General features: G+C 38.5%; 1 protein-coding gene across 1 annotated transcript in view; it reads left to right on the top strand.

The window, feature by feature from the left end:
- The window catches only part of EloA (elongin A), a 249,003-nt gene that overhangs the window by 151,324 nt on the left and 72,941 nt on the right, over window positions 1-24,738 (top strand). Inside the window, exon 7 of the mRNA XM_067149784.2 lies at window positions 18,679-18,828. Within this exon, the coding sequence (XP_067005885.2) occupies window positions 18,679-18,828 (150 nt within the window). The remainder of the gene's footprint in view (window positions 1-18,678; window positions 18,829-24,738) is intronic.

The following is a 24,738-nucleotide window of genomic DNA, read 5'->3' as shown; positions in this document are numbered from 1 at the left end:
TCAACTATGCTTTTGTGAACTACAAAAGCCATACCCAAGAGAGGGGTAAATAGTTATAATTAATAAATAAATTGTCCATAATCTGCAATAAGTAGAACGTCCAATGATCTGTATCCAAAGTGAATGTTGTATATATATCACAAATCAGTGAATAAGAGTTCAAGTAAAATATCATATATATGCAAATAATCTCCAAACCCTAATTTTAGGAACGGAAATTTTGAATTTTGTATTTGTATAGCTTTGTTAAATATTTAAGTGGAAAACCGTAAATACTACAGAACAATAAATTATAAAATTATGAAGGAACTAATTGTAATCTTTATTAGTATAGTCAGTGGCATTTCAAAATATATTGGCGTCTGGTCTGTATTACCAATTTGCGAGAGTAAATACAAATTTATCTGGCACAAACTAATAAAATATCTGTGGAAATCTATATATTGGACCAGGAAAATCTCAGGGTTAGTTCGAACATGAGATAAAGTATCTACTGAGAGTGTGCAGTCCGCTATTGGAACTAGGTACAGAGAGAGGTTTTCCCTGAAATCAGCATACGAACGACTTTGTTTTCAGATTCATATTTATTGTTGAATAAAGTAAAGTGTAGAAGTGTGATGTTATATCACCTGTTACAGCTGATCTTGAGCGGACTTTTGCTCCAAGCAGGGCTCAAACTCTGCCACTCTTGAACACCAAGTCTCCGTGAAGTTCCTATCACCAAGAAGTACCATGGACCATTCACCGTGAAGTTCCAGTAACCGTACTAGAAGTTCCAATCCAGTCCACGAAGCACCAGGAACCATACTAGAAGTTTCAATCCAGTCCATGGGAAGAGACAATAGTGGCCTGGGTCCTGGTCCCTCGGTAGAAGGTCCGTTCTCGTCGATCAATTGAGTCACACTCACTTAATTTAAATTATGACACCAAGCTACTAAGTGTAGTGTATGGTTGAGGAATAACTTTGAATTTAAACACAATATTCACACAACTCCAGATCCACTCGTCTTGCTTGAATGAGTCCACAAGCGAATTATGAACTTAAAATTCCCTGAAGAAATATTATAACAAGTATGCAATTCCAGTTATACTCGTCTCACTCAAATACAAGAGTATTTACACTGTTATTCAAAGTAACTTGAACTTGGATAACGTAAATATTAGCAAGTCTGTCTACTGATATAAGTTTGCAGGATTCGTGAAGCTTTTGTCAAACTTTGTGTTTTATGATATTATACAGTTCAAATAAACTTACACTCAAGTTCTAAAAGTTTAACCATTCTTCTTGGAAAGTTTTTCAGCACGTAACACAGTTTGAAAGAAACACTATTTATGAGAGTTTTAATAATGTCAAAGATGATTTCTAACACTTGACAAATGTTGTAGCAGTTTAAATCTTTATTGTTCAAAGAAAAATAACTTAACACTTGATGCAGTTGTAGAAAAATTACAAGTATGAAATGTTACCGGGTATTTGTATCGTCACTAGGATTTATTCTGCCATCTTGTGGAAGACCAAGTCTTGAACTTCACTGTAATTTATAATACTTATAAAAGTGAAATAACTTCGAACACTTTGTAACTTGTTATGCTCACAATTGATTGCACGCTGCAAGCACTTCAGTTTATACGGCTGAGAGGTGGTGATTGACTGTGTTGTGCCTGCTTGAAGCTTGCCATATTTGGCGAGTGATTGGATATGAGTCTGGCCATGTATATTGCATCAGCTGTATGTTTTAGTTAATATAAGCTACTACCAAGATACCTGTGCTTCGCTACAGTATTATACTGAAATTTATAATTGAATGTTTAACATTTTATATTTAATCCGCTAAAATTCGCTATCTGGCGGCGAAGTTCCTCCCATTCTTCAATCTTTCTTTCCAGCAATAGATTTTGTACTTCCCGGACTAGCTCCAGGTATTCCACCTGGTCAGTTGGGTCCCTAAATCTTTGCCACCTTTTCCTATAAGCATTTTAATATGGACAAATCCATTAGGAGATCCGGCGTGGTGTCGTCTTGGGTGCCATGGTGGTACTGAACCCACAGCTGGACTGCATTTGTAGTCATTACCTGGTCAGAACCCGTTCCCAGCGCGGTCCACACATTTTGACGGCGGGCCAGAAAATTATTATTATTATTATTATTAATATTAGGGTGGGTGATATTAGTTGAATTTAGGTTATTATTATTATTATTATTATTATTATTATTATTATTATTATTATTATTATTATTATTATTATTGATGTTTTGCACCCCGCAGCAAGATGCAAGACCGCTACTCGGCGGTAAATTACATCTGCTGCCATTTTCATTGCTGACAATGTGACCAGCACCATTGTCGCGCACAGGCAAGTGCGCGGGATTTCTGGCAATACAAATGATATACTTCCGTGCGTTATTGACATTATAGAGGTGAACAATTGCACGGTAAATGTCATTTCTATTGTTTATTTCAAATGTGTTAATATTTTTATTTATGTGCCAGGAGAATCTACTGTAATATAACTTTAGTTCTCCAAAGGAAAAGATGGCTCTTGAAAACAAACTCAGGAAAGATTAAAAATTATCGGTTTATGACCAGAATGAAGTACATCATGAACAGTGAAATCAATTGGTCTCATCTCCTTTTCCACCCCACCACCATTAAGAGTTGATTCCCCCCCCCCCCCCAAAGAAAGATGGTGAGTTTATTTATGCTTAAAGGAGATTCCAAATACCAATGTTCACATCTGTTACCTTCAGTTTTGAGATATATCACCTCATAAAAAGAATTCCCTTTTTTTCCCACTTCCTTTCACCCCCCCCCCCCCAAATTAAGTGAATTTTCCAGAAAAATACTTGTTTCTTTATTAGTAAAGGATTTTCTAAATACCAATTATCACGACTGTAACATATTCAGTTTTTGAGATATGTGTCCTCATAAAAGGAATTCAACTCCTTTTCACCCCCCCTCCCCCCCCAAGGTGACATGACTTTCACCCAAAAATGCGTTTTTATTTCTTTTTAAAGGAGATCCAAATACCAATTTTCACATCTGTAACAACTTTAGTTTTTATTAGATGTAAGTATCCTCATACAATTAATTCAATTAATTTTTCATATCCTTCACCCCCCCCCCTTCATTGGATTATTTTTCTTTACTTTTAAAGCAGATTCCAAATACCAATTTTCACATCTGCATCATCTTTTGTTTTTGAGATAACAGTATTTTCATACAAATAAATGAAATAATTCTTCAATTTTACCCCCACCCCCCTTTAAGTGGATTTCCAAACACAAAAAATATGTATTTCTATACTTTTAAAGGAGATTCCAAATACCAAATTTCACGTCTGTAACAGTTTCAGTTTTTGAGGTATAAATATCCTAATAGAAAGAATTCAACCCCATTTTCAGTGGTTTTCCAAAAACAAAAAATACACGTTTCTTTATTTTAATAGAGATAAAAAATACAATTTTTCACTTCTGCAATGTGTTAAGTTTTTGAGATATACTGTAGATATGCTCATTTTAAAATTTCACCCCTTTCTAGTTCCCCTTAAGTGGAGTTTCTGAAAACAAATCACCTATGTTTCTTTACTTTTACAGGAGATTCCAAATACAAATTTTTACGTCTGTAACATTTTATGTTTCTTTAATCTGTTTTATGTTTTATGTTTCACCCCAATTGTCACTCCTGTTTAACCTCCATTAATTGGATTTTAGAAAAACAAAAAAATGCATGTTTATTTATTTTTAAAGGAGATTCCAAATACCAATTTTCAGGTCTGTAATATCTTCAATTTCTGAGATTTAAGTATCCTCATTAAAGGCATTCAACCCCTCCTAGTGGAATTTTCAAAAAAAAAAAAAAGTGTTTATTTTTAAAAGAGATTCTAAATAACAATTTTTACCTCTGTAAACTTCTAAAGTTTTGAGATATAGATACACTCATTTTAAAAATTCGCCTCCCTTTTCACCCCCTTAGCGATGGAATATCCAAAAATCCTCCCTTAGCGAGCACCTACATTGTAATATTAATGTGTCCTCAAAATTTCATTTCGTTATGTCCAGTCGTTTTGGCTTGGCGATGATGAATCAGTCAGTCAGGACATGTTCTTTTATATATATATATAGATAATATATAATAAGGCTTATAATGGACGTATTACATGAACAGATACGAGGGCTGTAAATAAAGTAGAATGCAATATTTAATGAACTGACGAGTACAATTGCATTACATTTCTTCAGTGTAGTCACCCCCCAAAGCCTATTAACTTTTGCTGAACGTTAGGAAGGCGTTTTCTGTTGATGACAACAATGGAGTGCCCTACTGTGCGGAGTACAGATGCCATGTGAGGAAATCTGTGGCTTCAGAGGGATTCCTTCAACTTTGGAAACAGGTTCAAGTCAGAAGGACTCATGTTTGGTGAGTACAGAGGATGTTCCAAGACCTCCCAATGCCACTGTTGCAATAAGAGCCACAATCAGTATAAGCTTCACCCGACTGGGTTCTTGTCAAAATTTTTGTGGACGTGGCGAACCTGGGTGACGCGATTCATTCGATTGATGCTTTAATTCAGGCTCGTAGGTTCGTGCCCACATCCCATCAATGGCGACAATGCGCTGCAGAAATGCGTCTCCTTTGTTGTGGTATCTGTCCAGGTGGATGCCAGCCAGTGCATACCGGTGCCATTTCTGTACGTTGGTGAGTTGATGTGGAACCCAGTGGGATGCAATTTTCCTCATGTTAAGACTATTTTGTCGGTATATGCCATACAGTTTGATGACTGAGACCAACCTCTGCAGATAATTCTCGGACAGTCCATCGATGATCTACAGAAACTAGACCACTCATGATGTCAATCTGATCTTGAGGAATGGATGGCCAACCTGTGTGATGCAAATCCTTAGTCTCATTCCGACCCGAACAAAATGCCTTGACCTATCGTGCAACCATCCTATACGGTAATGCATTCTCGCCACAGGCTTCACGTAATCCTCGATAACATTCAGATGCATTTTTGCCACATGCAACCTTGATTTTAATCCACAAATGCGATCACTCTTTTTTTGCTATTTGCTTTACGTTGCACCAGCACAGATAGGTCTTATGGCGACGATGGGGCAGAGGAAAGGCCTAGGAATGTGAAGGAAGCGGCCGTGGCCTTAATTAAGGTACAGGCCCAGCATTTGTCTGGTGTGAAAATGGGAAACCATAGAAAACAATCTTCAGAGCTGCCAGCAGTGGGGTTCGAACCCACTATCTCCTTGATGCAAGCTCACAGCTGCGCGCCCGTAACCGTACGGCCAACTCGCATGGTGATCGCCTTTTGAAAACGTGCTTCAACAACCAAATCAAACCCCATGGCACAGCAGCGCTGGAAGGGCCTTGGTCTACCAAGTGACCGCTGCTCAGCCCGAAGGCCTGCAGATTATGAGGTGTGTGGTCAGCACGATGAATCCTCTCGGCCGTTATTCTTGGCTATCTCACTGTCAGATAGCTCCTCAATTGTAATCACTTAGGCTGAATGGACCTCGAACAAGCCCTTAGATCCAGGTAAAAATACGTGGCCTGGCTGGGAATTGAACCCGGGGCCTCCGGGTAAGATGCAGACACGCTAACTTGTGTCTAGGGAATGACGGAGGTGCAGCCATAATCGGCGGTACTCGGAACTGCTCGGGTAATCTCGGCATTTAGCCCGTCCCACCAAACATTTCCGCGAGGTGCATTCAGCAGCAGCGGCACTCACAATGGCTAGTAGCATGACTGCTACTTTTTAGAATTAGGTACTGGTAATCAGTTTAATAGCCACAGAATCTCTTGAAAACCTACAACCTGTTTTCCAGTCATTTGAAACGTATATAGGCTGTTATTACAATGGGGTCGCCACTCCCAAGCATTGGCGGCTGGTACAGAAAATCAGTTGTGTGCTGTAACCCATCCTCCGTCTTCTTCTTCTTTATCTGTTTACGTTCCAGGGTCGGTTTTTCCCGTCGGACTCAGTGAGGGATCCCACCTCTACCGCCTCAAGGGCAGTGTCCTGGAGCTTCACACTCTGGGTCGGGGGATACAACTGGGGAGGATGACTAGTACCTCGCCCGGGCGGCATACCCAGCTATGCTGAACAGGGGCCTTCCGGGGGTATGGGAAGATTGGAAGGGATGGTCAAGGAAGAGGGAAGGAAGCGGCCGTGGCCTTAAGTTAGGTACCATCCCGGTATTTGCCTGGAGAAGAAGTGGGAAACCACGGAAAACCACTTCCAGGATGGCTGAGGTGGGAATCGAACCCACCTCTACTCGTATGACCTCCTGAGGCTGAGTGGACACCGTTCCAGCCCTCGTACCATTTTTCAAATTTCGTGGGAGAGCCGGGAATCGAACCCGGACCTCCTGGGGTGGCAGCTAATCACACTAACCACAATACCACAGAGGCGGACTCCCCATTCCCCGTCCAAAAATAAAAATATTTAGAAACATATGCGGTTTTCAAGAGGCTCTCCACTGAGTTTTCATACTGAACAAACACGCAAACAACCCCAAAGCATATACACATTCCTCATACAAAAGTAATTAAACACACAATAACACCTTCAATCACAAAACATTCACGAACTCAGGAACGCTTGGTGTGGGCACGCAAAAACAGAACTTTGCAACGTTATAAAAATTATTGAAATAAAATCAGCAACGTCGTAATGCAAAATTACGTGTTATATTGTTATAGTGAAATTTATGTCCACCTCCATAGAATTGTATTTAGGTAAGTTTATCACATTCACTCTATTTGATCTACTGTATATTATGTACAGTACTTATATATGATTTATTATATAAGTTAATAACAACAGCGCGTTTCAAATTTCCAAGTGACCCATGAGGTAAACTGTCAAGTGAAATAGAATTTACTCTCTCACTTGTGTCTAGAGAATGACGAGACCAACATAGGAGTAACTGAAATATACTTATATAAATTACACTATAATGAGAGATTCTGTGGCTATTAAACTGATTACCAGTACCTAATTCTAAAAAGTAACAGCTGTTCGCAGTCATGCTACTGGCCATTGTGAGTGCTGCTGGCTGCACCTCGCGGAAATGCTTGGTGGGATGGGCTAAATGCCGAGATTATCCAAGCAGTTCCGAGTACAGCCGATTAAGGCTGCACCTCCGTCATTCTGTAGACACAAGTGACACGCTACCCCTATACTATGGGGCTGGCAAAACATGCTTTAGAGCGGTGAAATTAATAGTCACTCTACACCTCAGTGCCACACAGCAACAACGCTCCCAACTGGATGTCCGTCAAATGAATACTACACATCGACAACAGCACCACCTGACCGCTCCCACATCCTATATGCACATGCCCGATCTCCTGCGAGAGTGTCTGGACTACATTGCCAATACTTTATTTACTGCCCTTGGAAGATGTGGAGGTAGGCTTGAAATCAGGCGATACAAGTCATCCTCTCCACGTTGGAGCTTTCTTGCCTCTTACACTCAGAATTTATGAAATTATGTTTGGAATACATGGTAATTATCATAGTGATATTACTGGTATAATATATATGTATCTCTGTCTTTCACAGTGATATTGAGAAAATGAGAAGGTTTCAGCAGACAAAATTGACACCAGATATAGCTTATTACCTCACCTTAACATGAAAAACGGGACTTCTCAGGACCACAATTTTCCCTGCCTTTTAAAGAAAAACATTTCTTTCAGAGAACTGATTGTACCATTTTTTCATGTTGACACGCACAGTTTTTTTTCCACACTCAGTTACTACTGATATGCATTTAGGCAGTCGCCCAGGTGGCAGATTTCCTATCTGTTGTTTTCCTAGTCTTAAATGATTGCAAAGTTCCATCAATTGACATGAGTGTGAACTATGCCCCAACCACGAGTTCTTTAGCCTTCTACAATAATACCCAGAAAACAAGACCGCCTGGAAGGCTGAAATTGCCACCTGATTATAAGTTAAAAAAATATATACTGTAATGATGGCCATCATATTTCACTGTTTAGTGAAAAATACCTTCTTTCAGTGAAAAAAAAAAAAGAATAATCTTTACCATCCTAGTATATGCAATGATGCTACTTCCACCTACAATATAGGCCTAAGCATGAGATAGAACTCTTACTGCTGAGATTTGGGAATGACATTTAATAAGTTTTAATTTAGGGGGATGCCTTGTAGGTATTTCAAATCTAGAGATGAGATTTGGGTAAGGCGAAAATTTTGCATGTTTGTTAATTTTTTGGTAAATGCTTCTCATTCAGCAAAGTGAAATCGTCATTTTGATGCACATGGCTTGCTTGGAGTAGAAAATTAGAGACCAGTCTAAATAATCATGTGAAGTTTGAAGGAAACACAAGAACTCTACATTATGGTTTTAGTTTACTTATGGCTGGTTTTATCAAACTCCGTTAGGGATTTAACGTCACGTTAAACTGCTTTAATGGGATAGTTAACAGAATGGCTGTTTCATCAACCTTCGTTAACGTTAATGCGCTGTTGAACTCTCTGTTAATTTAACATAGCGCTCTCGTCTCATTAAGCTGCTTAATGCTGTGTTAAAATAAAATTGGCTGGAAGAGATTTTGTGTTTGGTGCTCAGGTGCTCTACTTCCTGACATCTGTTGATTAGATTTTGAAACTTATAGAACAAACCTCACTGGCTTGGTAACTGTATATACGCGTATGTAGGTAGCTCGTGCATGTGGTTGAAGTACATTTGAACTTTCACTCATTGGATGGAACATTCTGTCAAAGTATGGCATGAGGTTAAACTAAAGGAGAATGAAAGAGCTGCAGATTCTAACTGCAGTGAACACCTTTTGAATTCGGATATGGATAACTGGGGCAAAATCATACTGTGGAGATTCCTCAAAATCACATTTCGTAATACGCATGATGTATTAGGGTCTTCTTTGAATTCAAATGAGAATTCAAAAGTAGCAATTTTATGCCCAGTGGTAATGTCATCGTCTTACAGGATCTGAACATTTTGAGAGGTGACAAAGCAACACTCCAGCAACATATATTAGTCCTGATTATGCAAAATGCAATGATATTATTGTAGTAGTATGTTATCCTACTTATTTTTGTTAACTCTGTTCTCCCATCAGGCCTGCCACCTGACAAGTTAGATTTACGAAGTTGTATGCATCGTAATTATTCTTCGCCATTTCGATACTAAAGCTGGTGTGTGTAATGAGATGGAATGTGCTGAAGCTAGATAAAAATATTGCCAGATCCATAGATTCTAAAGAACTTCTCCAATCTATAATATTCTCTAAATGGATTACAAGGAAATATTTATAATACCTGTTCTGATTGTACACAGTTGACATGTATATAACATGGGAAATTCAACTTTCATTCACAAGATACATTAATATGTTACATTTTCAAATTTTCAATTATTTTTCAAATAGCATGGGTGATTTGTAGCGTGGGTTATTGTAGTCACGTCCTAGTTCGTAAACCATGGGCAACGGCTGAGTGGCCATGTAAGTGGTCCTGAGAGTTGGGATACCAGTTGTTGTGGAATAAGAGTAGGCGTCTCTGACATAATCTGAGTTGTGACCCTCCTTGTGCTCAGGTGGCTAGGACTATACAATCCACCGGTGGTGCCTAACCCGTTCCAGAGGAGAGATCCTCAATGGGACTATGTGTAAGTAGAGTAGCATCCTACTTCACAAAATTTACTGAACTCAGAATATTTTAAGCAAGCCTCGGACCTATGGGAGTAACAGGATTCTACATCCATTTGACAGGTAAGGGATTCCTCGGAAACAACTTGGTGAACGGAATGGAGTTAGGTGGTAAGCTATCGATATTAATGGGGCGTAAGGCAGAAAGAAAGTAGAACTGGCTAAGTCAGCAAAAGAGATGCATCTGGATATGTTAGGAGTTAATGATACTTGGATAGGGGGAGATAATGATGAAGAGGGAGGAGATTATAAAGTATTCTTAACGAGTGTTAAAAAGGTAAGGGCAGAGTGTGGGGTAGGACTGTTAACCTGGGCCGATGACCTAGATGTTAGGCCTCTTCAAACAACAAGCATCATAATCATCATCAGGACTGTTAACCAGGAGTACTGTTGGATGCAGCATAGTTTCTGTTAGGCATGTACAGTAAATGAGCACATGATGCGGATAGATTTAGCTGTTGGAGGAATTAGGATGAGAATTGTCTCAGTGTATTCACCATGTTTGGGTGAAGATAACTATGAAGTTGACAAGTTTTATGAAGCACTGGGTGAATCATAGTCAGGGTTAACAGGAAGGATAGGTTAGTGCTAATGGGCGATTTCAATACTAGAGCTGGAAATAGAACTGAAGAGTACAAAAAGGTGATGGGTAAATGTGGGGAAGATATAGAAGCTAATAGGAATGAGAAGCATTTACTGGACTTCTGTAATAATAATAATAATAATAATAATAATAATAATAATAATAATAATAATAATAATAATAATAATAATAATCATCATCATCATCGTATGGCCTCAGCTACCGTGTGCAGACATTTCAATTTGACACCATCTGGCTGTCTGCTCGTCAATTTCGACGTTCCGTTTTACTCTAGGCCCCCACTACATAGCAGACCGAGTATACCGAAACTCTCTTGGGCGTCTATGGCTGAGATTTAATGAATTTTGTCGGGTAAACACCAAATGTGTCACCAGAGATCTTTTACATGCTGACATTGTACGACATGGAGTGTCGAATGGACTTTTTTCCGCACTATTTCCATAATAGTCATTATCATAACCGACTTTGAATTTTGGAATTCTGTTAGGAATGTGCAGGTATTCTGGGGTGTTTTTGATGATACAGACTACTATCGGATCTGTAGTGAACTAAGTGGTTATAGGCTTATGATAGAGAAAATGAAGTCTGTCTGCAGAACAACAAGGCTAGAAAATCTCCAGAATGAGGAAATTAGACAGAAATACATAGATATGATTAGTGAAAAATTCCAAACCGTAGACAGCAGTAAGCAGTTTCAGGATATATAAAGAGAATGGGTGGCATTCTGGAATGCTGTAGTAGAAACAGCAAAGGAATGCCTGGGAACAACTCCGTGTAAAGATGGGAAAAAGTGAACATCTTGATAGAATAGTGAAGTGATGGCAGCTTTAGAACATGAAAGGGAAGTTTATCAGAAATGACTCCAGACAAGAGTAGATGAAAGAAACAGAGCAAAACAATTAATTGTTGAATCCAAGAAGAAGTCATGGGAAAGTTTTGGTAATAACCTGGAAAGACTAGGTCAGGCAGCAGGGGAAACCTTTCTGGACAGTAGTAAATAATCTTAGAAAGGGAGGGAGAAAGGAAATATTATAGTGTTTTGGGTAAATCAGGTGAACTCATAATAGATCACAGAGAATCACTAGACAGGTGGAAGGAATATTTTGAAAATCTTCTTAACCTGAAAGGAAATTTTTCTTGTGACGTCACAAACAACTGAGCTCATGGGGAGGAGGACAATGATGTTTGTGAAATTACGCTTAAGCAAGTTGAAAGGATGGTATATTAACTCCATGGTCATAAAGCAGTAGGAATAGATCAAATTAGACCTGGGATGAAATGGCTTCATAGAGTAATAAGATTATCATGGAATGTTAGTCAGGTACCTTCTGATTGGATGAAAGTAGTAATTGCACTTACCTAGAAGCAAGGGAACAGGGAAAATTACTGCTACTATTAAGGTATTTCATTGTTCAGGGAAGGTGTTCACTGACATTTTGAAAAGGTGTGTGATCAGAGTAAGTTGGAAGGTGTGTGATCAGAGTAAGTTTAATGAAAACCAGTGTGGTTTAGTCATATCTACGACATAGTAACTGTTGTAAAACCTTCAATTATTGTGGTTGGTATATTTTGGTCATATTTTATTAAATGCTAAATTACCTTTTATTAAATGTTAAATATGACTGATACATGGTTTCCCTGTAAATATGTATCATAAAATGTGTATAACCTCAAATACACATTGTGTATAAGTTTAACCTCAAAATCTATATAGTCGAAAGCGGTAGAAAACTCTTTAATGTTCGTATATTAAATTTATTCTACTATAATTTGGTATATATGAAGGGTTCTGAAAACTTACTGTAAGGTTTATTATCCAGTTACATGTAGAGACATTCAGAATGTTGAAGAGATTTCCATGTGTATTGATAAACAGTAACAAAAGTTCGAGTACTCCATTCGACTAGGTGGTCAATCGATGTTTCGAGTGTGTTCCATTGGAGTGTTGTAAGAACCCTTCCAGAAATTGATAATTCTAGATGGTTGATCGAACAGTATATATATTGAGCTGTCAGTCAGTAAGTCAGTCAGATTGGACTCGAAGGCAAGTGTTAGACTCGGAGAGACTGTTGGGCTCCGAGGTGGAGTCGGTGAGTTCAAGAGAGCGTATGTTATAGTGCGCGAGTCAGTGTTGTTGATATCTGTACTTGTCAGAATCGATTTCAGGGTACTCCGCTATTAAGTGTTGTAGCGTCACTTACTAGTGTATATAATAATAATTGTGTGTTGTGACTTACAGTGACAATAAAGTAATTTACACAAGGAATTGAACGTGTTCTCGTGTGATATTTATTTCCGTCAAATAAAATCGCATTTGAGAAAGATAGTTGTAACCACAGAGGAGCTGTCAGGATCAGATTTTCAGTATGCACCAATTGAAAAATGCTATGAGAGGAATATACAGTTATGTTTGTTTTGTGGATCTAGAGAAGGCATATGACACAGGTTGTCATTCTGGGGGACTATGCAATTAAGGGTAGATAATTAAAAACAATCAAAGGCATTTATGTTGACAATTGGGCTGCAGTGAGAATTGATGGTAGAATGTGTTCTTGATTCAAGGTACTTACAGGGAATAGAACCAGGCTGTGTGCATTTGCAGAGTTTTGCCCAGACGTGCCATTGGGCTCGTCAGTTGGATTGGCACGCCCCTCAAAGACTCTGCTTAGCAATGGCGGACCAACTGCATGGTCCTGCCGTGTTAGCAAGTAGGGATTGCTAACCGCCTAAAATGTCTGGTTGTGAAAGCCATTTTTGAAGTACTTAAAGGGGTTAGACAAGGCTGTAATCTGGAAATGTAGTAAGCAGTTTAGCCTATGCCAATGACTTTTTCTTAATGGCAGAATGGCAGACTGTGTTGAAAGCATGCAATCTATCTTGGAAATCGGTGCAGTGAGTATGATATGAAAATTAGCCTTTCCAAGACTTTAGTGATGTCAGTAGAAATCTTAGAGAATTAAATGTCGGCTTGTGAATACAAATCCGGAACAGGTAGATAATTTCAAGTATTTAGGATGTGTTTGTTCCCAGGATGGTAGTATAGATAGTAAATGAGATTGAATCAAGTTGCAGCAAAGCGAAAGCAATGAACTCGCAGTTGCGATCAACAATATTCTCTAAGAAAATAGCTCCCAGATGAATGAAACTATCTTTGCACCGGTCTTTTTTCAGATCAACTTTGCTTTACGGGAGTGAAAGCTGGGTGAAGTCAGGATATCTTATTCATAAGTTAGAAGTAACAGAGATAAAGGGAGCAAGAAGGTCAGGACAATGGCAGGAGGATACTTGGAATGATGAGATAAAAACTAAGTTAGGATTGAAGTAGATTGATGAAGCTGTATGCATTAACCGGCTTCTGTAGTGGGGTCATGTGAGGCGAATGGTGGATGATAGGTTACCTGGGGGAAATAATGAACTTGGCAATGGATGGTAGGAGAAGTAGAGGGAGATGAAGATGACTGTGGTTAAACTCTGTTTCTAATGATTTAAAGATAAAAGATATAGAACTAAATGGGACCTCAAAGCTAATTACAAATAGAGGATTGTGGTGGTATTTATTAAATTCACAGAGCTTGCAGACTGAACACTGAAAGGCATAACAGTTGATAATTATGTATGTATGTTCAAATATGAATTTTGACTGTTGGAACCCTTGTGCTCCTACCTGAGCTAATGTCTATGTTATTAAAATAATTTGAGCGTAAAGAACCTGTATACCTAGGGGTGTCATGTGCTGATGATGTCTAGACTTTACAATCACCAGCATACATATAAATCCATCAGAAGTAGTTGCAAGGTTTTAAAATCATTTTGTGTGTGTTTAATGTGTACATCAATAAATTATTTAATATCTAAAATCACTATACACTAACATTCTATTACACATTCATACATCTTGTCCTCTGAAATGTTGATTTCAAATTCCTCTCTTCTTTGTTATTATGTATAATCCTCTCTTTTTTTATTATGTATATATGAAGAAACGGTTTGTAAGTATTCTTATTATTATGACCTTGAAGAGTCACTGGTCAATTTCCTCTAAGCGCTGCCTCGAGAACGTTTTCAACCCTGAACTCATAGACGATCCACCTCAAGCTCAACAACACCAAAACTGCTTTCATTATCCAAATAATCTGGATAATAGCTTCATGTTCCTCTTCTAGTCATTGCTCCACTGTATCAAGTCTTACTTATTTTCTTCATTAATAAAAAAAAAATACAGAGGTACTTTAGGTTACTATAAGTTTCTTCCAAGCAGCCCATATTCCTCAATCTGATTCTAATTATAATCGTTGCATTATTTTCTTATCTAGCAAATAAAAATATAAGGGCAATGTTAAGTATGATAACATTCTAATACATTTAATTCACAGTAAATCTTGTTCCAAATTGGGAACATTGATTCTTAACTCTTTGATCAGGTATCCCATTATAAATTCTATAACCTTGTGATTCAAAAGGTTCTTCCATCAGGTTTCTCATTTTTGAATGCCCACTATTAAATTTTAAAAAAATCTTATTCATCTGTAAAAGTCTTAAGTCTTCCAGATCTTACAGAGAGAATTAATATTGTGTGTTGCAATGTAGTTGATTTGTTGATGTTTAATCTTCTTAAGTTTAGTTGGTTGCAAATGCTCCGACTCATTGCTGTCTCTCAGTTGGCTACCAACTGAATCTGAAGAAGCCTTTTCCTGAAGCCTGATTGGGCAGGACAGTGGAATTATTTTCCTAAACGACTTTGCCATATTGACTATCAAAGGTAATGAACCTTAAGTGGAGCAAGCTCTGATTTACAACTATGGTTGTTAACTACAGAGGTTGTTGTGTGTTTGGTCCGCAAGAGCTATTTTATTTCGCTCAAGTCCACTAGCAAGCTGGTGAGGACGCCCCTAACCGCCACCTGGGATGCACCGCGTCGGGGTATCACCCCTCTGCCTGCTACGACACCGTAGTAAGTTCGTGGTGAATACACATTATTAATGCATAAACCGTATATTTCTCTACCAGTCATACCAAAGAAATTGTTTATAAACTGTGCAAATTAATGTCATTATAACATGTAAAGTTAAATATAAACCTCAAAATTAATGAAAAAGTCTTCTTTGCTTATGGTTTTCTATCCAAGGATATACGGCTAATGCAGAAACTCAAGCTCAAAATTGGGAATGAATCACTGACTATTTATTGTTATGATTGTTATGAATTAATAACAAGTCATTCACTTGGTCTGGGTCTAGCTGACACCTACGACTCGTAGAAAACATTCCAGCTAACAGCGAAAGTAGCGCAGTAGGTCGTCGTCATCTTAACCAGCATTCATATTGCAGTACATTCCTACTTCGTCACCAGCAGCTCCGTTGTCACTTACTCACTGAATCTGTTCTTTTTCTTCAGAGGCTCTTGTAGACTAGTCGATGCATGCACTGTACGATGCAAAGGATCTACAGGGAGACCAAACACCTTGTTTAGTTAGTTTATTTCTCATTTTAATTAAACAAGGTGTTTGGTGGATGCTGAGATACAATTACTTAAGTAACTACACACAGCAGATTATATTTCTTTCTTTCTTTCTTTCTTAATCCATTTGTGGTGCAGGGTTGGTTTTTCCCTAGGACTCAGTGAGAGATCGCACCTCTACTGCATCAAGGGCAGTGTCCTGGAGTGTGAGACTTTTGGGTAGAATGAATACAACTGAAGAGAAGGACAAGTGCCTCGCCCACGTGGCCTTACCTGAGTATGCTCAACAGGGGTCTTGTGAGGGGGTTGGGAAGTTTGGAAGTAGAAGACAAGGAAGGGGTAATAAAACGGTCATGGCCTTAAGTTAGGTACCATCCCGGCATTTGCCTGGAGGGGAAATGGGAAACCATGGAAAACCACTTCGAAAATAGCTGAGGTGGGAATCGAACCCACGCTACTCAATTGATCTCCCAAGTCTGAGTAGACCCTGTTTCATAACTCGTACCACTTTTCAAATTTCATGGCAGCGCTGGGGATCAAACTCAGGCCTCCGGGGTGGCAGCTAATCACACTAACCACTACACCACAGAGGCGGACACGAATTATATTACAAACCTGATATACAGATCTGTTATATCGAAGCGTCTGACTTCGTCCATTATGGCCGTCCTTTAATCTTTTTCAAAGAATTTTAGGTGGCGAATCGGAGGCCATACTAACGTGCTATTTTGTGTACATTTGAGATTTTTATCTTTTCGCTTAAGAGCTTGTGAACTCTGATCTTTATCTTATGGATTTCCTGACAGTAAAGTCAAGGTTCAACAATATTAATGTAATGACTTTATGCATATTACTTAAGTGATATAAACTGCAGAAATCAATCATTAACAAATACCTCACAGTCTGATTCACTGACTGAACAGTGCTGCCACAGTTCATGGAACCACAAGAGTATTGAGCGAATTGCTGGTGCTGTTTCATCTTCTAGGTCATTTGTGAATGGTTTAAGGAAATCCACCATCTGTTCTGCAACCTCATAACTGAAGCCATCTAACTTTTGGAAGGCATTATGACTTCACAACAATGCAACAATTCGATCATACTGCTTATGAACAGTCTGTAACATCTTATAGAGACTATTCCACCTCGTAATTATTTCTTGCTGTATCGTTTTTTGAAGCTGGGCAGCAAGACCACTTTTTTTGTTCAGACACCTCACCACAGCCTTTGCAGCATTTATTGTATGTGCAGATACTGGAGCATCTTCCACAAAAAATCTTGTATTATCAAATACGTGCCCATGTGCCTTATTTATGCTGTGAACAGCACATGGCAGAGGTCTAAGATTTTCAAAAGCTTTCTGTATGTTTGAACTCTAATCTGATCTGAAAAACATGTCTTTATAATCATACTTAAGAATGTTTGACTCGGACTTTCTTTCGTAAACTTCCTCAATAATACTTTCACTTGTTTTCTTTGTATCTGGAAATTTTGTAGTAAAAAGCACATTACCAAACAGCTTCCACTCTGTCTATACGCTCTGTAGTCAGCGTCAGATAATGGATCTGGTCAGTCCACATATCAAAAGTAGCCGAGCCAACTTTGCCAAAATTAGCACCGATATTAATACGTTTTTGCTCTAATTCTTTTTTAAACCTTCTCCGGTAACAGTGTTAAACAGTCGGAAATCTTTGACAAACATGAAAACACTCGCGCTAGTTATGGTTTGCTTTGTATTGCTGGTCAATGCTTGGTGAGAAGAGCCAGCATTAAATTTGCAAACATGTTTGTTTTTTTTTTTTTTTTTTTTTTTTTAAATGAGTTGTACCAAATTTATATGTTAACAGTGCATTGCATGACTCACAGGAAACATCCTGTCTGCTGATTATCTCCAGTGACCACAGGCAGGATTTTCTTCTAAACATCAGAACTGAGCCCATATCTCTTAATTGGTTTATATTCACTGCTTTGAATTTGAGCCATAGCGCTGTCCGTCAATTCACGTGGCATGGTGAACTTCAGCTCAAAACTAATGGTTAACTCAACCATTCCATCATCCTTTTATACCTCTGAATTCCCGGCCTTTGCTGTATGTAAACAAGGGCTTACTTCATATCTGGTTGAACCATATTCATTGCAACTTCAGTAAAGCAAGCAAGGTCATCTTCGCTAGTCAGCAAACTTTGCTTTGAACATGTCCTGTCGAACAAATTGCAGCTAATTAGGGCATTTCAGCTTACACGCTCCACTCATGAGTAGTGGCGGTTGCATATGCAGCAAGGCACATGTTGCTCCGTCTAGGTTACCCGTCTCAAGTTCGAACAATGCACGGCACTAATGCCTATTGAACCACCTCCATCAACAACAGAGTGTGCATGGATGATGTGTAGCCTGCCACACAGTTTGTGAATGAGACAGAAATATTACTTATCATTTTGTGAATTGTGCAGAATTTTGCTCATTTCATGAATTATGTAACACAGTTGTACAGTTTGTAAAAAGTACAAGAATTTGCCCACTTTTGAATTGAAATGATTTGCATGTAAAATATACATAAATAATTGTGATATTGTTTGTTATATTTCCAGTCTTCATTATAACTGATACTGGATTTATTTTGACAGTTTGACAATTTATGACTGCAATGAGATTTTTTTCTAGAGTTTATAGTTTTAAGATTCTAAGAACTTGGAGAAATGAGGTCTTGCCTGATTGTAGATTAAAATAGAAATTCTAATTGTAAATAACTTACCATTTGTTGAAGATAAATTAAATATATGAAATGATTGTTTTTATTTTGAATTTAGTTCTTCCGTTATGAAATCAAAATTAAAATATCCAATCTTTTGATTATTTATAATATTGTTTTGCTGATTTATAATTACGAATGTATATTTTTTCTAGCGCTGTCTGGAGGAACGTGAAGCAAAGTTGAAAGCTCTTACTACAAATATTCAACAGTCACAAATAGCTAAAACTGCACCGATCAGAAAAACCAAGTTGGCCTATGTGGATTCAGTTGTTAAACCTCCTCGTAACGTTGCTAGGCAGCAGGTAAGTTATTACCCTTTTTTGTTAATTTTCCTTGAGACATAGAAAATCTGGAATGGTTCCTTGTAACAAATAACATACATTACAAATTTTCATGAGATGCCCTTAACCTCAAACTGGGGCTAATGAAGAGTTTAATGATTGCTGTAATAACTTTTGGATCGGTCAATGAGAATCATCCTGTTAGAAGTCAGGATCGGCAAAGCTAAACTTCCAAATCAAAAAGAGGTTATACCACTGACGAATAGAAAGGTTAATTTTTTTCACAGCCATAAACGATCCTTCGTGTTTGACAACTTAGACTGCAAAATTATGCGTTCGACCTCAAAATATTTGCAATATAAGTATCAGGTACTGATGAAATTCACGACTTTAAAATTGCCTATAAATAGAGGGATGAATTTCGTTCTTTTACTTGAATACACAAGAGAGTATTAAGAAAACTACTTGCATGAAAGGATAGTAACATCATATAAAACAGTAGATACAATCATGATAAAGAAAATGAAGAAAAGTAATAAAATCCACTGTCCGCTTCTGAGCCATGACAGATGTTAAAACCAACCTGATGAAATTCTATAAATAGTCCCATGATGCAAGGAATATAAATAAGCACATCATAGATTCACGACACTAGTTGGCAATTCAGAACACACTCTATATTGGGCACGAAAGGTAAACAACATTACAGGTTATAATTCTCATGTTAGGTCCGTATTGAAATGTACGTAAAATTATTATTAAAAGAGTAGACAAAGGAAAGTTGATGAATGAACTTGAGACCATCTATAAAATTTTGGACCAATACCACAACAAAAAGCTAAACCTCAATGACTTCATTGAAGTCAAGAATCCATTGTACGAAAGTTTACCCAAATTATTGCAAACTCTAAATTCAAAACAAAACTACATTCTTAAAAATCTTCAATTGACATCTTCTAGAACCTCCACTACTTTAACTAACTTGACTCCCTTCATGTCCGCCCCCGCAATTCTCCCGCAACCCAGCACGACTCCCTCCCTGTCCGACCATACAAATCTCTCGCAACCAACAACACACAAACTCAATGCCCCGCGTACCCCCTCCCCTCCACCACACCCTCCTCCGCCAATCTCACATCGATGCTATACTAGAAGCACAATTGTCAGTCATTCAACGCTACCATAGCAACTGTTTAACACTATAACAGTCAAAGAAATAAATGAACCTACACATAACGTTTTTCTTCAACTAACCTTTCCATAACTGATTTACATTTTTACAGACGAAAGGGTAAGTGTTTTATACATTTTCCATGTTTTTTTCTTGTTTTAAACCCACATACTCTTAAAAAATACCTTTCCTAAGCATTCACTCTCCTCTTGTTATAGACTTCACACCAAAGAACTCTATCAGTCTCGATATACCTTCAACTTTCGCTCCTTTAAGCAAGATAAATACGCCTATAGACAACCGATTGTTTTTTTCCTTACTCCCACAACTACTTAAGGAAGACTGTTATCTTATCGTAACGCATTCGACTTTCACTTAAGAGGGCTGTTGTCTTATCACAACATACGAAATTGCCATCTTTAACAGTCTATCAGCTTTGCTTTTTCTTATCCTCTAACAGGAGTATTCAAGGAGGCACATTTCTGTTTCATTATAAAGATTGAGCTGTTTATTGCTCTACCCCTAACAAGTTTTTTTTGGGTGCATTGACTCAATGCTCCGGAAAGTATAATTGTGTGAACTTTTGACATGCAGCTTGATACTGCGATTTTAGCCAAGGACATTCTAATAATTTTTTTATGTTTGGACAGACACCTACATTGATATCCTCTTTTTATAATTTCTAAGAGCAATCAGGATCCTGATTTTTCACCATACAGGTTTGAGTTTGAGGCTGATGATGCCCTTAATATGGGTGAAACATGTCCCTTAACATTTTATAATAATATATAATTTCTAAAAAAGATCTCTTTGTATTGAATAGGCGGATATTAAAAAAATAATAACACTTGTAACATACTTTGTATTTAGGTAAACAACAGTTCGAAAGGCATCGAAAAGCTGCAGGATGAAGAACATTATATATCTTCATTATAGACTGTTATGCTTTCATTGTTCAGTCTGCAAGCCTCTGTGAATTTACTAACGCTGTCAGAATCCTCTACTTTTAACTAATTATGTGGCCTCATTTAGTTCTATACCTCTTATCCTTAAATCGTTAAAAACTGACTCTAACCATCATCGTCTTGGTCCCTCTCTACTTCTCGTACCCTCCATAACTGAGTCCATTATTATCTTAGGTAACCTATCCTCCTCTATTTGCCTTGAATGATCCGACCACTGAAGCCAGTGAAAATGAAATGTCGTATGATTTTTAGTGCCGGGATATCCCAGGACGGGTTCGGCTCGCCAGGTGCAGGTCTTTCTATTTGACGCCTGTAGGCGACCTGCGTGTCGTGATGAGGATGAAATGATGATGAAGACAACACATACACCCAGCCCCCATGCCACTGGAATTAACCAATTAAGGTTAAAATCCCTGACCCGGCCGGGAATCGAACCCGGGACCCTCTGAACCGAAGGCCAGTATGCTGACCGTTCAGCCAACGAGTCGGACACTGAAGCTAGTTTCTGTGTACAGCTTCATCCATCGAGTTCATTCCTAACTTAGCCTTATCTCTTCATTCCGAGTACCCTCCTGCCATTGTTCCACCTGTTTTTTTTCTATTTGCTTTACGTCGCACCGACACAGATATGTCTTATGGTGACGATGGGATAGGAAAGGCCTAGGGATTGGAAGGAATTGGCCGTGGCCTTAACGAAGGTACAGCCCCGGCATTTGCCTGGTGTGAAAATGGGAAACCACGGAAAACCATCTTCAGGGCTGCCGACAGCGGGGCTCGAACCCACTATCTCCCGGTGACTGGATACTGGCTGCACTTAAGCGACTGCAGCTATCGAGCTCGGTGTTCCCACCTGTTTATACCAGTAATCATTCTTGCTACTTTCATGTCTGAATAAGATATCCTGAGTCCACTCAGCTTTCACTCCCGTAAACCAAAGTTGGTCTGAAAACAGACCGTTGTAAAGATAATTTTGTCCTGCAGCTGACTTCCTTCTTACTGAATACTGTTGATCGCAACTGCAAACTCGCTGCATTAGTTTTACTGTACCGGGCGAGTTGGCCGAGCGCGTAGAGGCGCGCGGCTGTGAGCTTGCATCCGGGAGATAGTAGGTTCGAATCCCACTATCGGCAACCCTGAAGATGGTTTTCCGTGGTTTCCCATTTTCACACCAGGCAAATGCTGGGGCTGTACCTTAATTAAGGCCACGGCCGCTTCCTTCCAACTCCTAGGCCTTTCCTGTCCCATCGTCGCCATAAGACCTATCTGTGTCGGTGCAACGTAAAGCCCCTAGCAAAAAAAAAAAAAAAAGTTTTACTGCAACTTGATTCAATCTCACTTACTATACTACCATCTTGGGAGAATACGCATCCTAAATTCTTGAAATTATCCACCTGTTCCAGCTTTGTATCCCCAATCTTATATTCATTTCTCTTGGATTTCTTACGTGTTGACATCAATTATTCTTGGAAAGGTTAATTTTTTTACCATACTCATTGCACCTATCTTTTAACCTTCTGCAGTCCAATTTTCTGTCACATGTTCCAGCAGTCTTATCCAAATTAGTTTTGTACATTTTTATCTAGTCATATTAACCTTAGTGAGTTATTTACAGCTTTGCACAAAAGTCTAATGTCTCATTTGCCAGATATAAAAGATTACTGGTCTAAAGAATTTGTTTGTTGTGTGCCTTTCTTCTGTGAAATTTTCACTAGGAAACATTTTTTACAAATATTTTGAATGCTCCATTTAGAGAACACTCAAAGTCAAGGTACCAGTCTTAGAAGCAGAACTCAAAGTCTGTAATTTTCTAAAATATGTTGACAGTAAATGTAGGGAATATTTCATACCTGGGCCAAACTTGTCAGTTGACAAATCTGTTGTTAGTTTCAGGGGAAGAATATCCTTTATAACTTAACCCCAAGAAACCGACTAAGTAGGGGCTCCGGGTGTACAGTATATTCTGGTGCACTCTCTTTGTGGATACATTGTATCCTTTGTGCCTTACCACGAAAAATTGACAACATGCAATGCTGGAGTTCACTACACCTTCATCTTCACTTGGCAGTTCTTTAAACTCTTTGTCCAATTCAAATAAGTAATCATCGTCACTTCTGTCTGAATAAACGTGATACGTATTTCCTCATTCATATTTTCTGCTTTTATATAAAAAATTCAACCGAGACAAATCGTATTCACAGATAAATGCCTAGTACAACATGTGTGCAGCACTACTCAATGTAAACAGCTGACAGGCCGCGGGTAACCATGACTACACACGGCTACGTATATCTCGTATTATTTCCATGGTGATAACAGAATGGCTTCCTTTGTGCATAAAAATTTGCTCTAGAAACTCCAGGGATATCGATCGACCCCAATCAGGTCAAAGAATTTCAATAAATAACTTCACAGGTAGAACAAAACATAATGTTGAGGTGACCTCGACGTTGGACCAGTTGCAATAAAGCATGATGTCGAGGTCATTTCGGCGATAGACCGGAAAAGGTTAAAGTTCCAAGATATTAGACTGCAGGCTTTTGGCACAATCTGCTATTAAGACCAAGTTATCAGCATAGGCCACATTTTCACTTAACTGAATCCCTTCCTGCCACTTAACACCTTTCAGCAGATGAACCATATAAACTATGAACAACAAAGGTGAAAGATTACAGCCTTACCTAACCACTGTAAGTACCTTGAACCAAGAACACATTCTACCATCAATTATCAATTCAGTCCAATTGTCAACATAAATGCCTTTGATTGATTTTAATACATACATACATACATACATACATCATTATAGACCGTTGTGCCTTTCATTGTTCAGTCTGCAAGCCTCTGTGAATTTACTAAATGTCGCCACAATCCTCTGTTTGCAACTAGTGCTGTGGCCTTATTTAGTTCTATACCTCTTATCTTTAAATTGTTAGAAACTAAGTCTAACCATCATCTTGGTCTCCCTCTACTTCACTTATAGTCCATAAGAGTCCATTATTCTCCTAGGTAACCTATCCTCCTCCATTCGCCTCACATGACCTCACCACCAAAGCTGGTTTATGCGTACAGCTTTAACCATTGAGTTTATTCCTAACTTAGCCCATATCTCCTCATTCCGAGTACCCTCTTGCCATCATTCCCACCTGTTCATACCAGCAATCATTCTCACTCTTTTCATGTCTGTTACTTCTAACTTATGAATAAGATATCCTGAGTCCACCCAGCTTTCGCTCCCGTAAGGCAAACTTGGTCTGAAAATAGACCGATGTGAAGATAATTTTGTTTGTGAGCTGACTTCCTTGCTACTGAATACTGTTGATCGCAACTGGGAGTTCACTGCATTAACTTTACTGCACCTTGATTCAATCTCACTATATTACCATCCTGGGAGAACACACATCCTAAATACTTGAAATTATCTACCTGTTCTAGCCTTGTATCACCAATCTTACATTCAGTTCTCTTGGATTTCTTACCTACTGACATCAATTTAGTCTTCAAGAGGCTAATTTTCATACCATACTCATTGCACATATTTTCAAGTTCCAAGAGATTAGACTGTAGGCTTTCGGCACAATCTGCCATTAAGACCAAGTCGTCAGCATATGCCAGACTGCTTACTACATTTCCACCTACCTGAATCCCTCCCTGCCATTTTATACCTTTCAGCAGATGATCCATGTAAACTACGAACAGCAAAGGTGAAAGATTACAGCCTTGTCTAACCCCTGTAAGTACCTTGAACCAAGAACTCATTCTACCATCAATTCTCACTGCAGCCCAATTGTCAATATA

The sequence above is a fragment of the Anabrus simplex genome, chromosome 1 (genome assembly GCF_040414725.1).
Source record: "Anabrus simplex isolate iqAnaSimp1 chromosome 1, ASM4041472v1, whole genome shotgun sequence".
NCBI lineage: Eukaryota > Metazoa > Arthropoda > Insecta > Orthoptera > Tettigoniidae > Anabrus > Anabrus simplex.
This window is presented reverse-complemented; position numbering and strand designations above follow the sequence as displayed.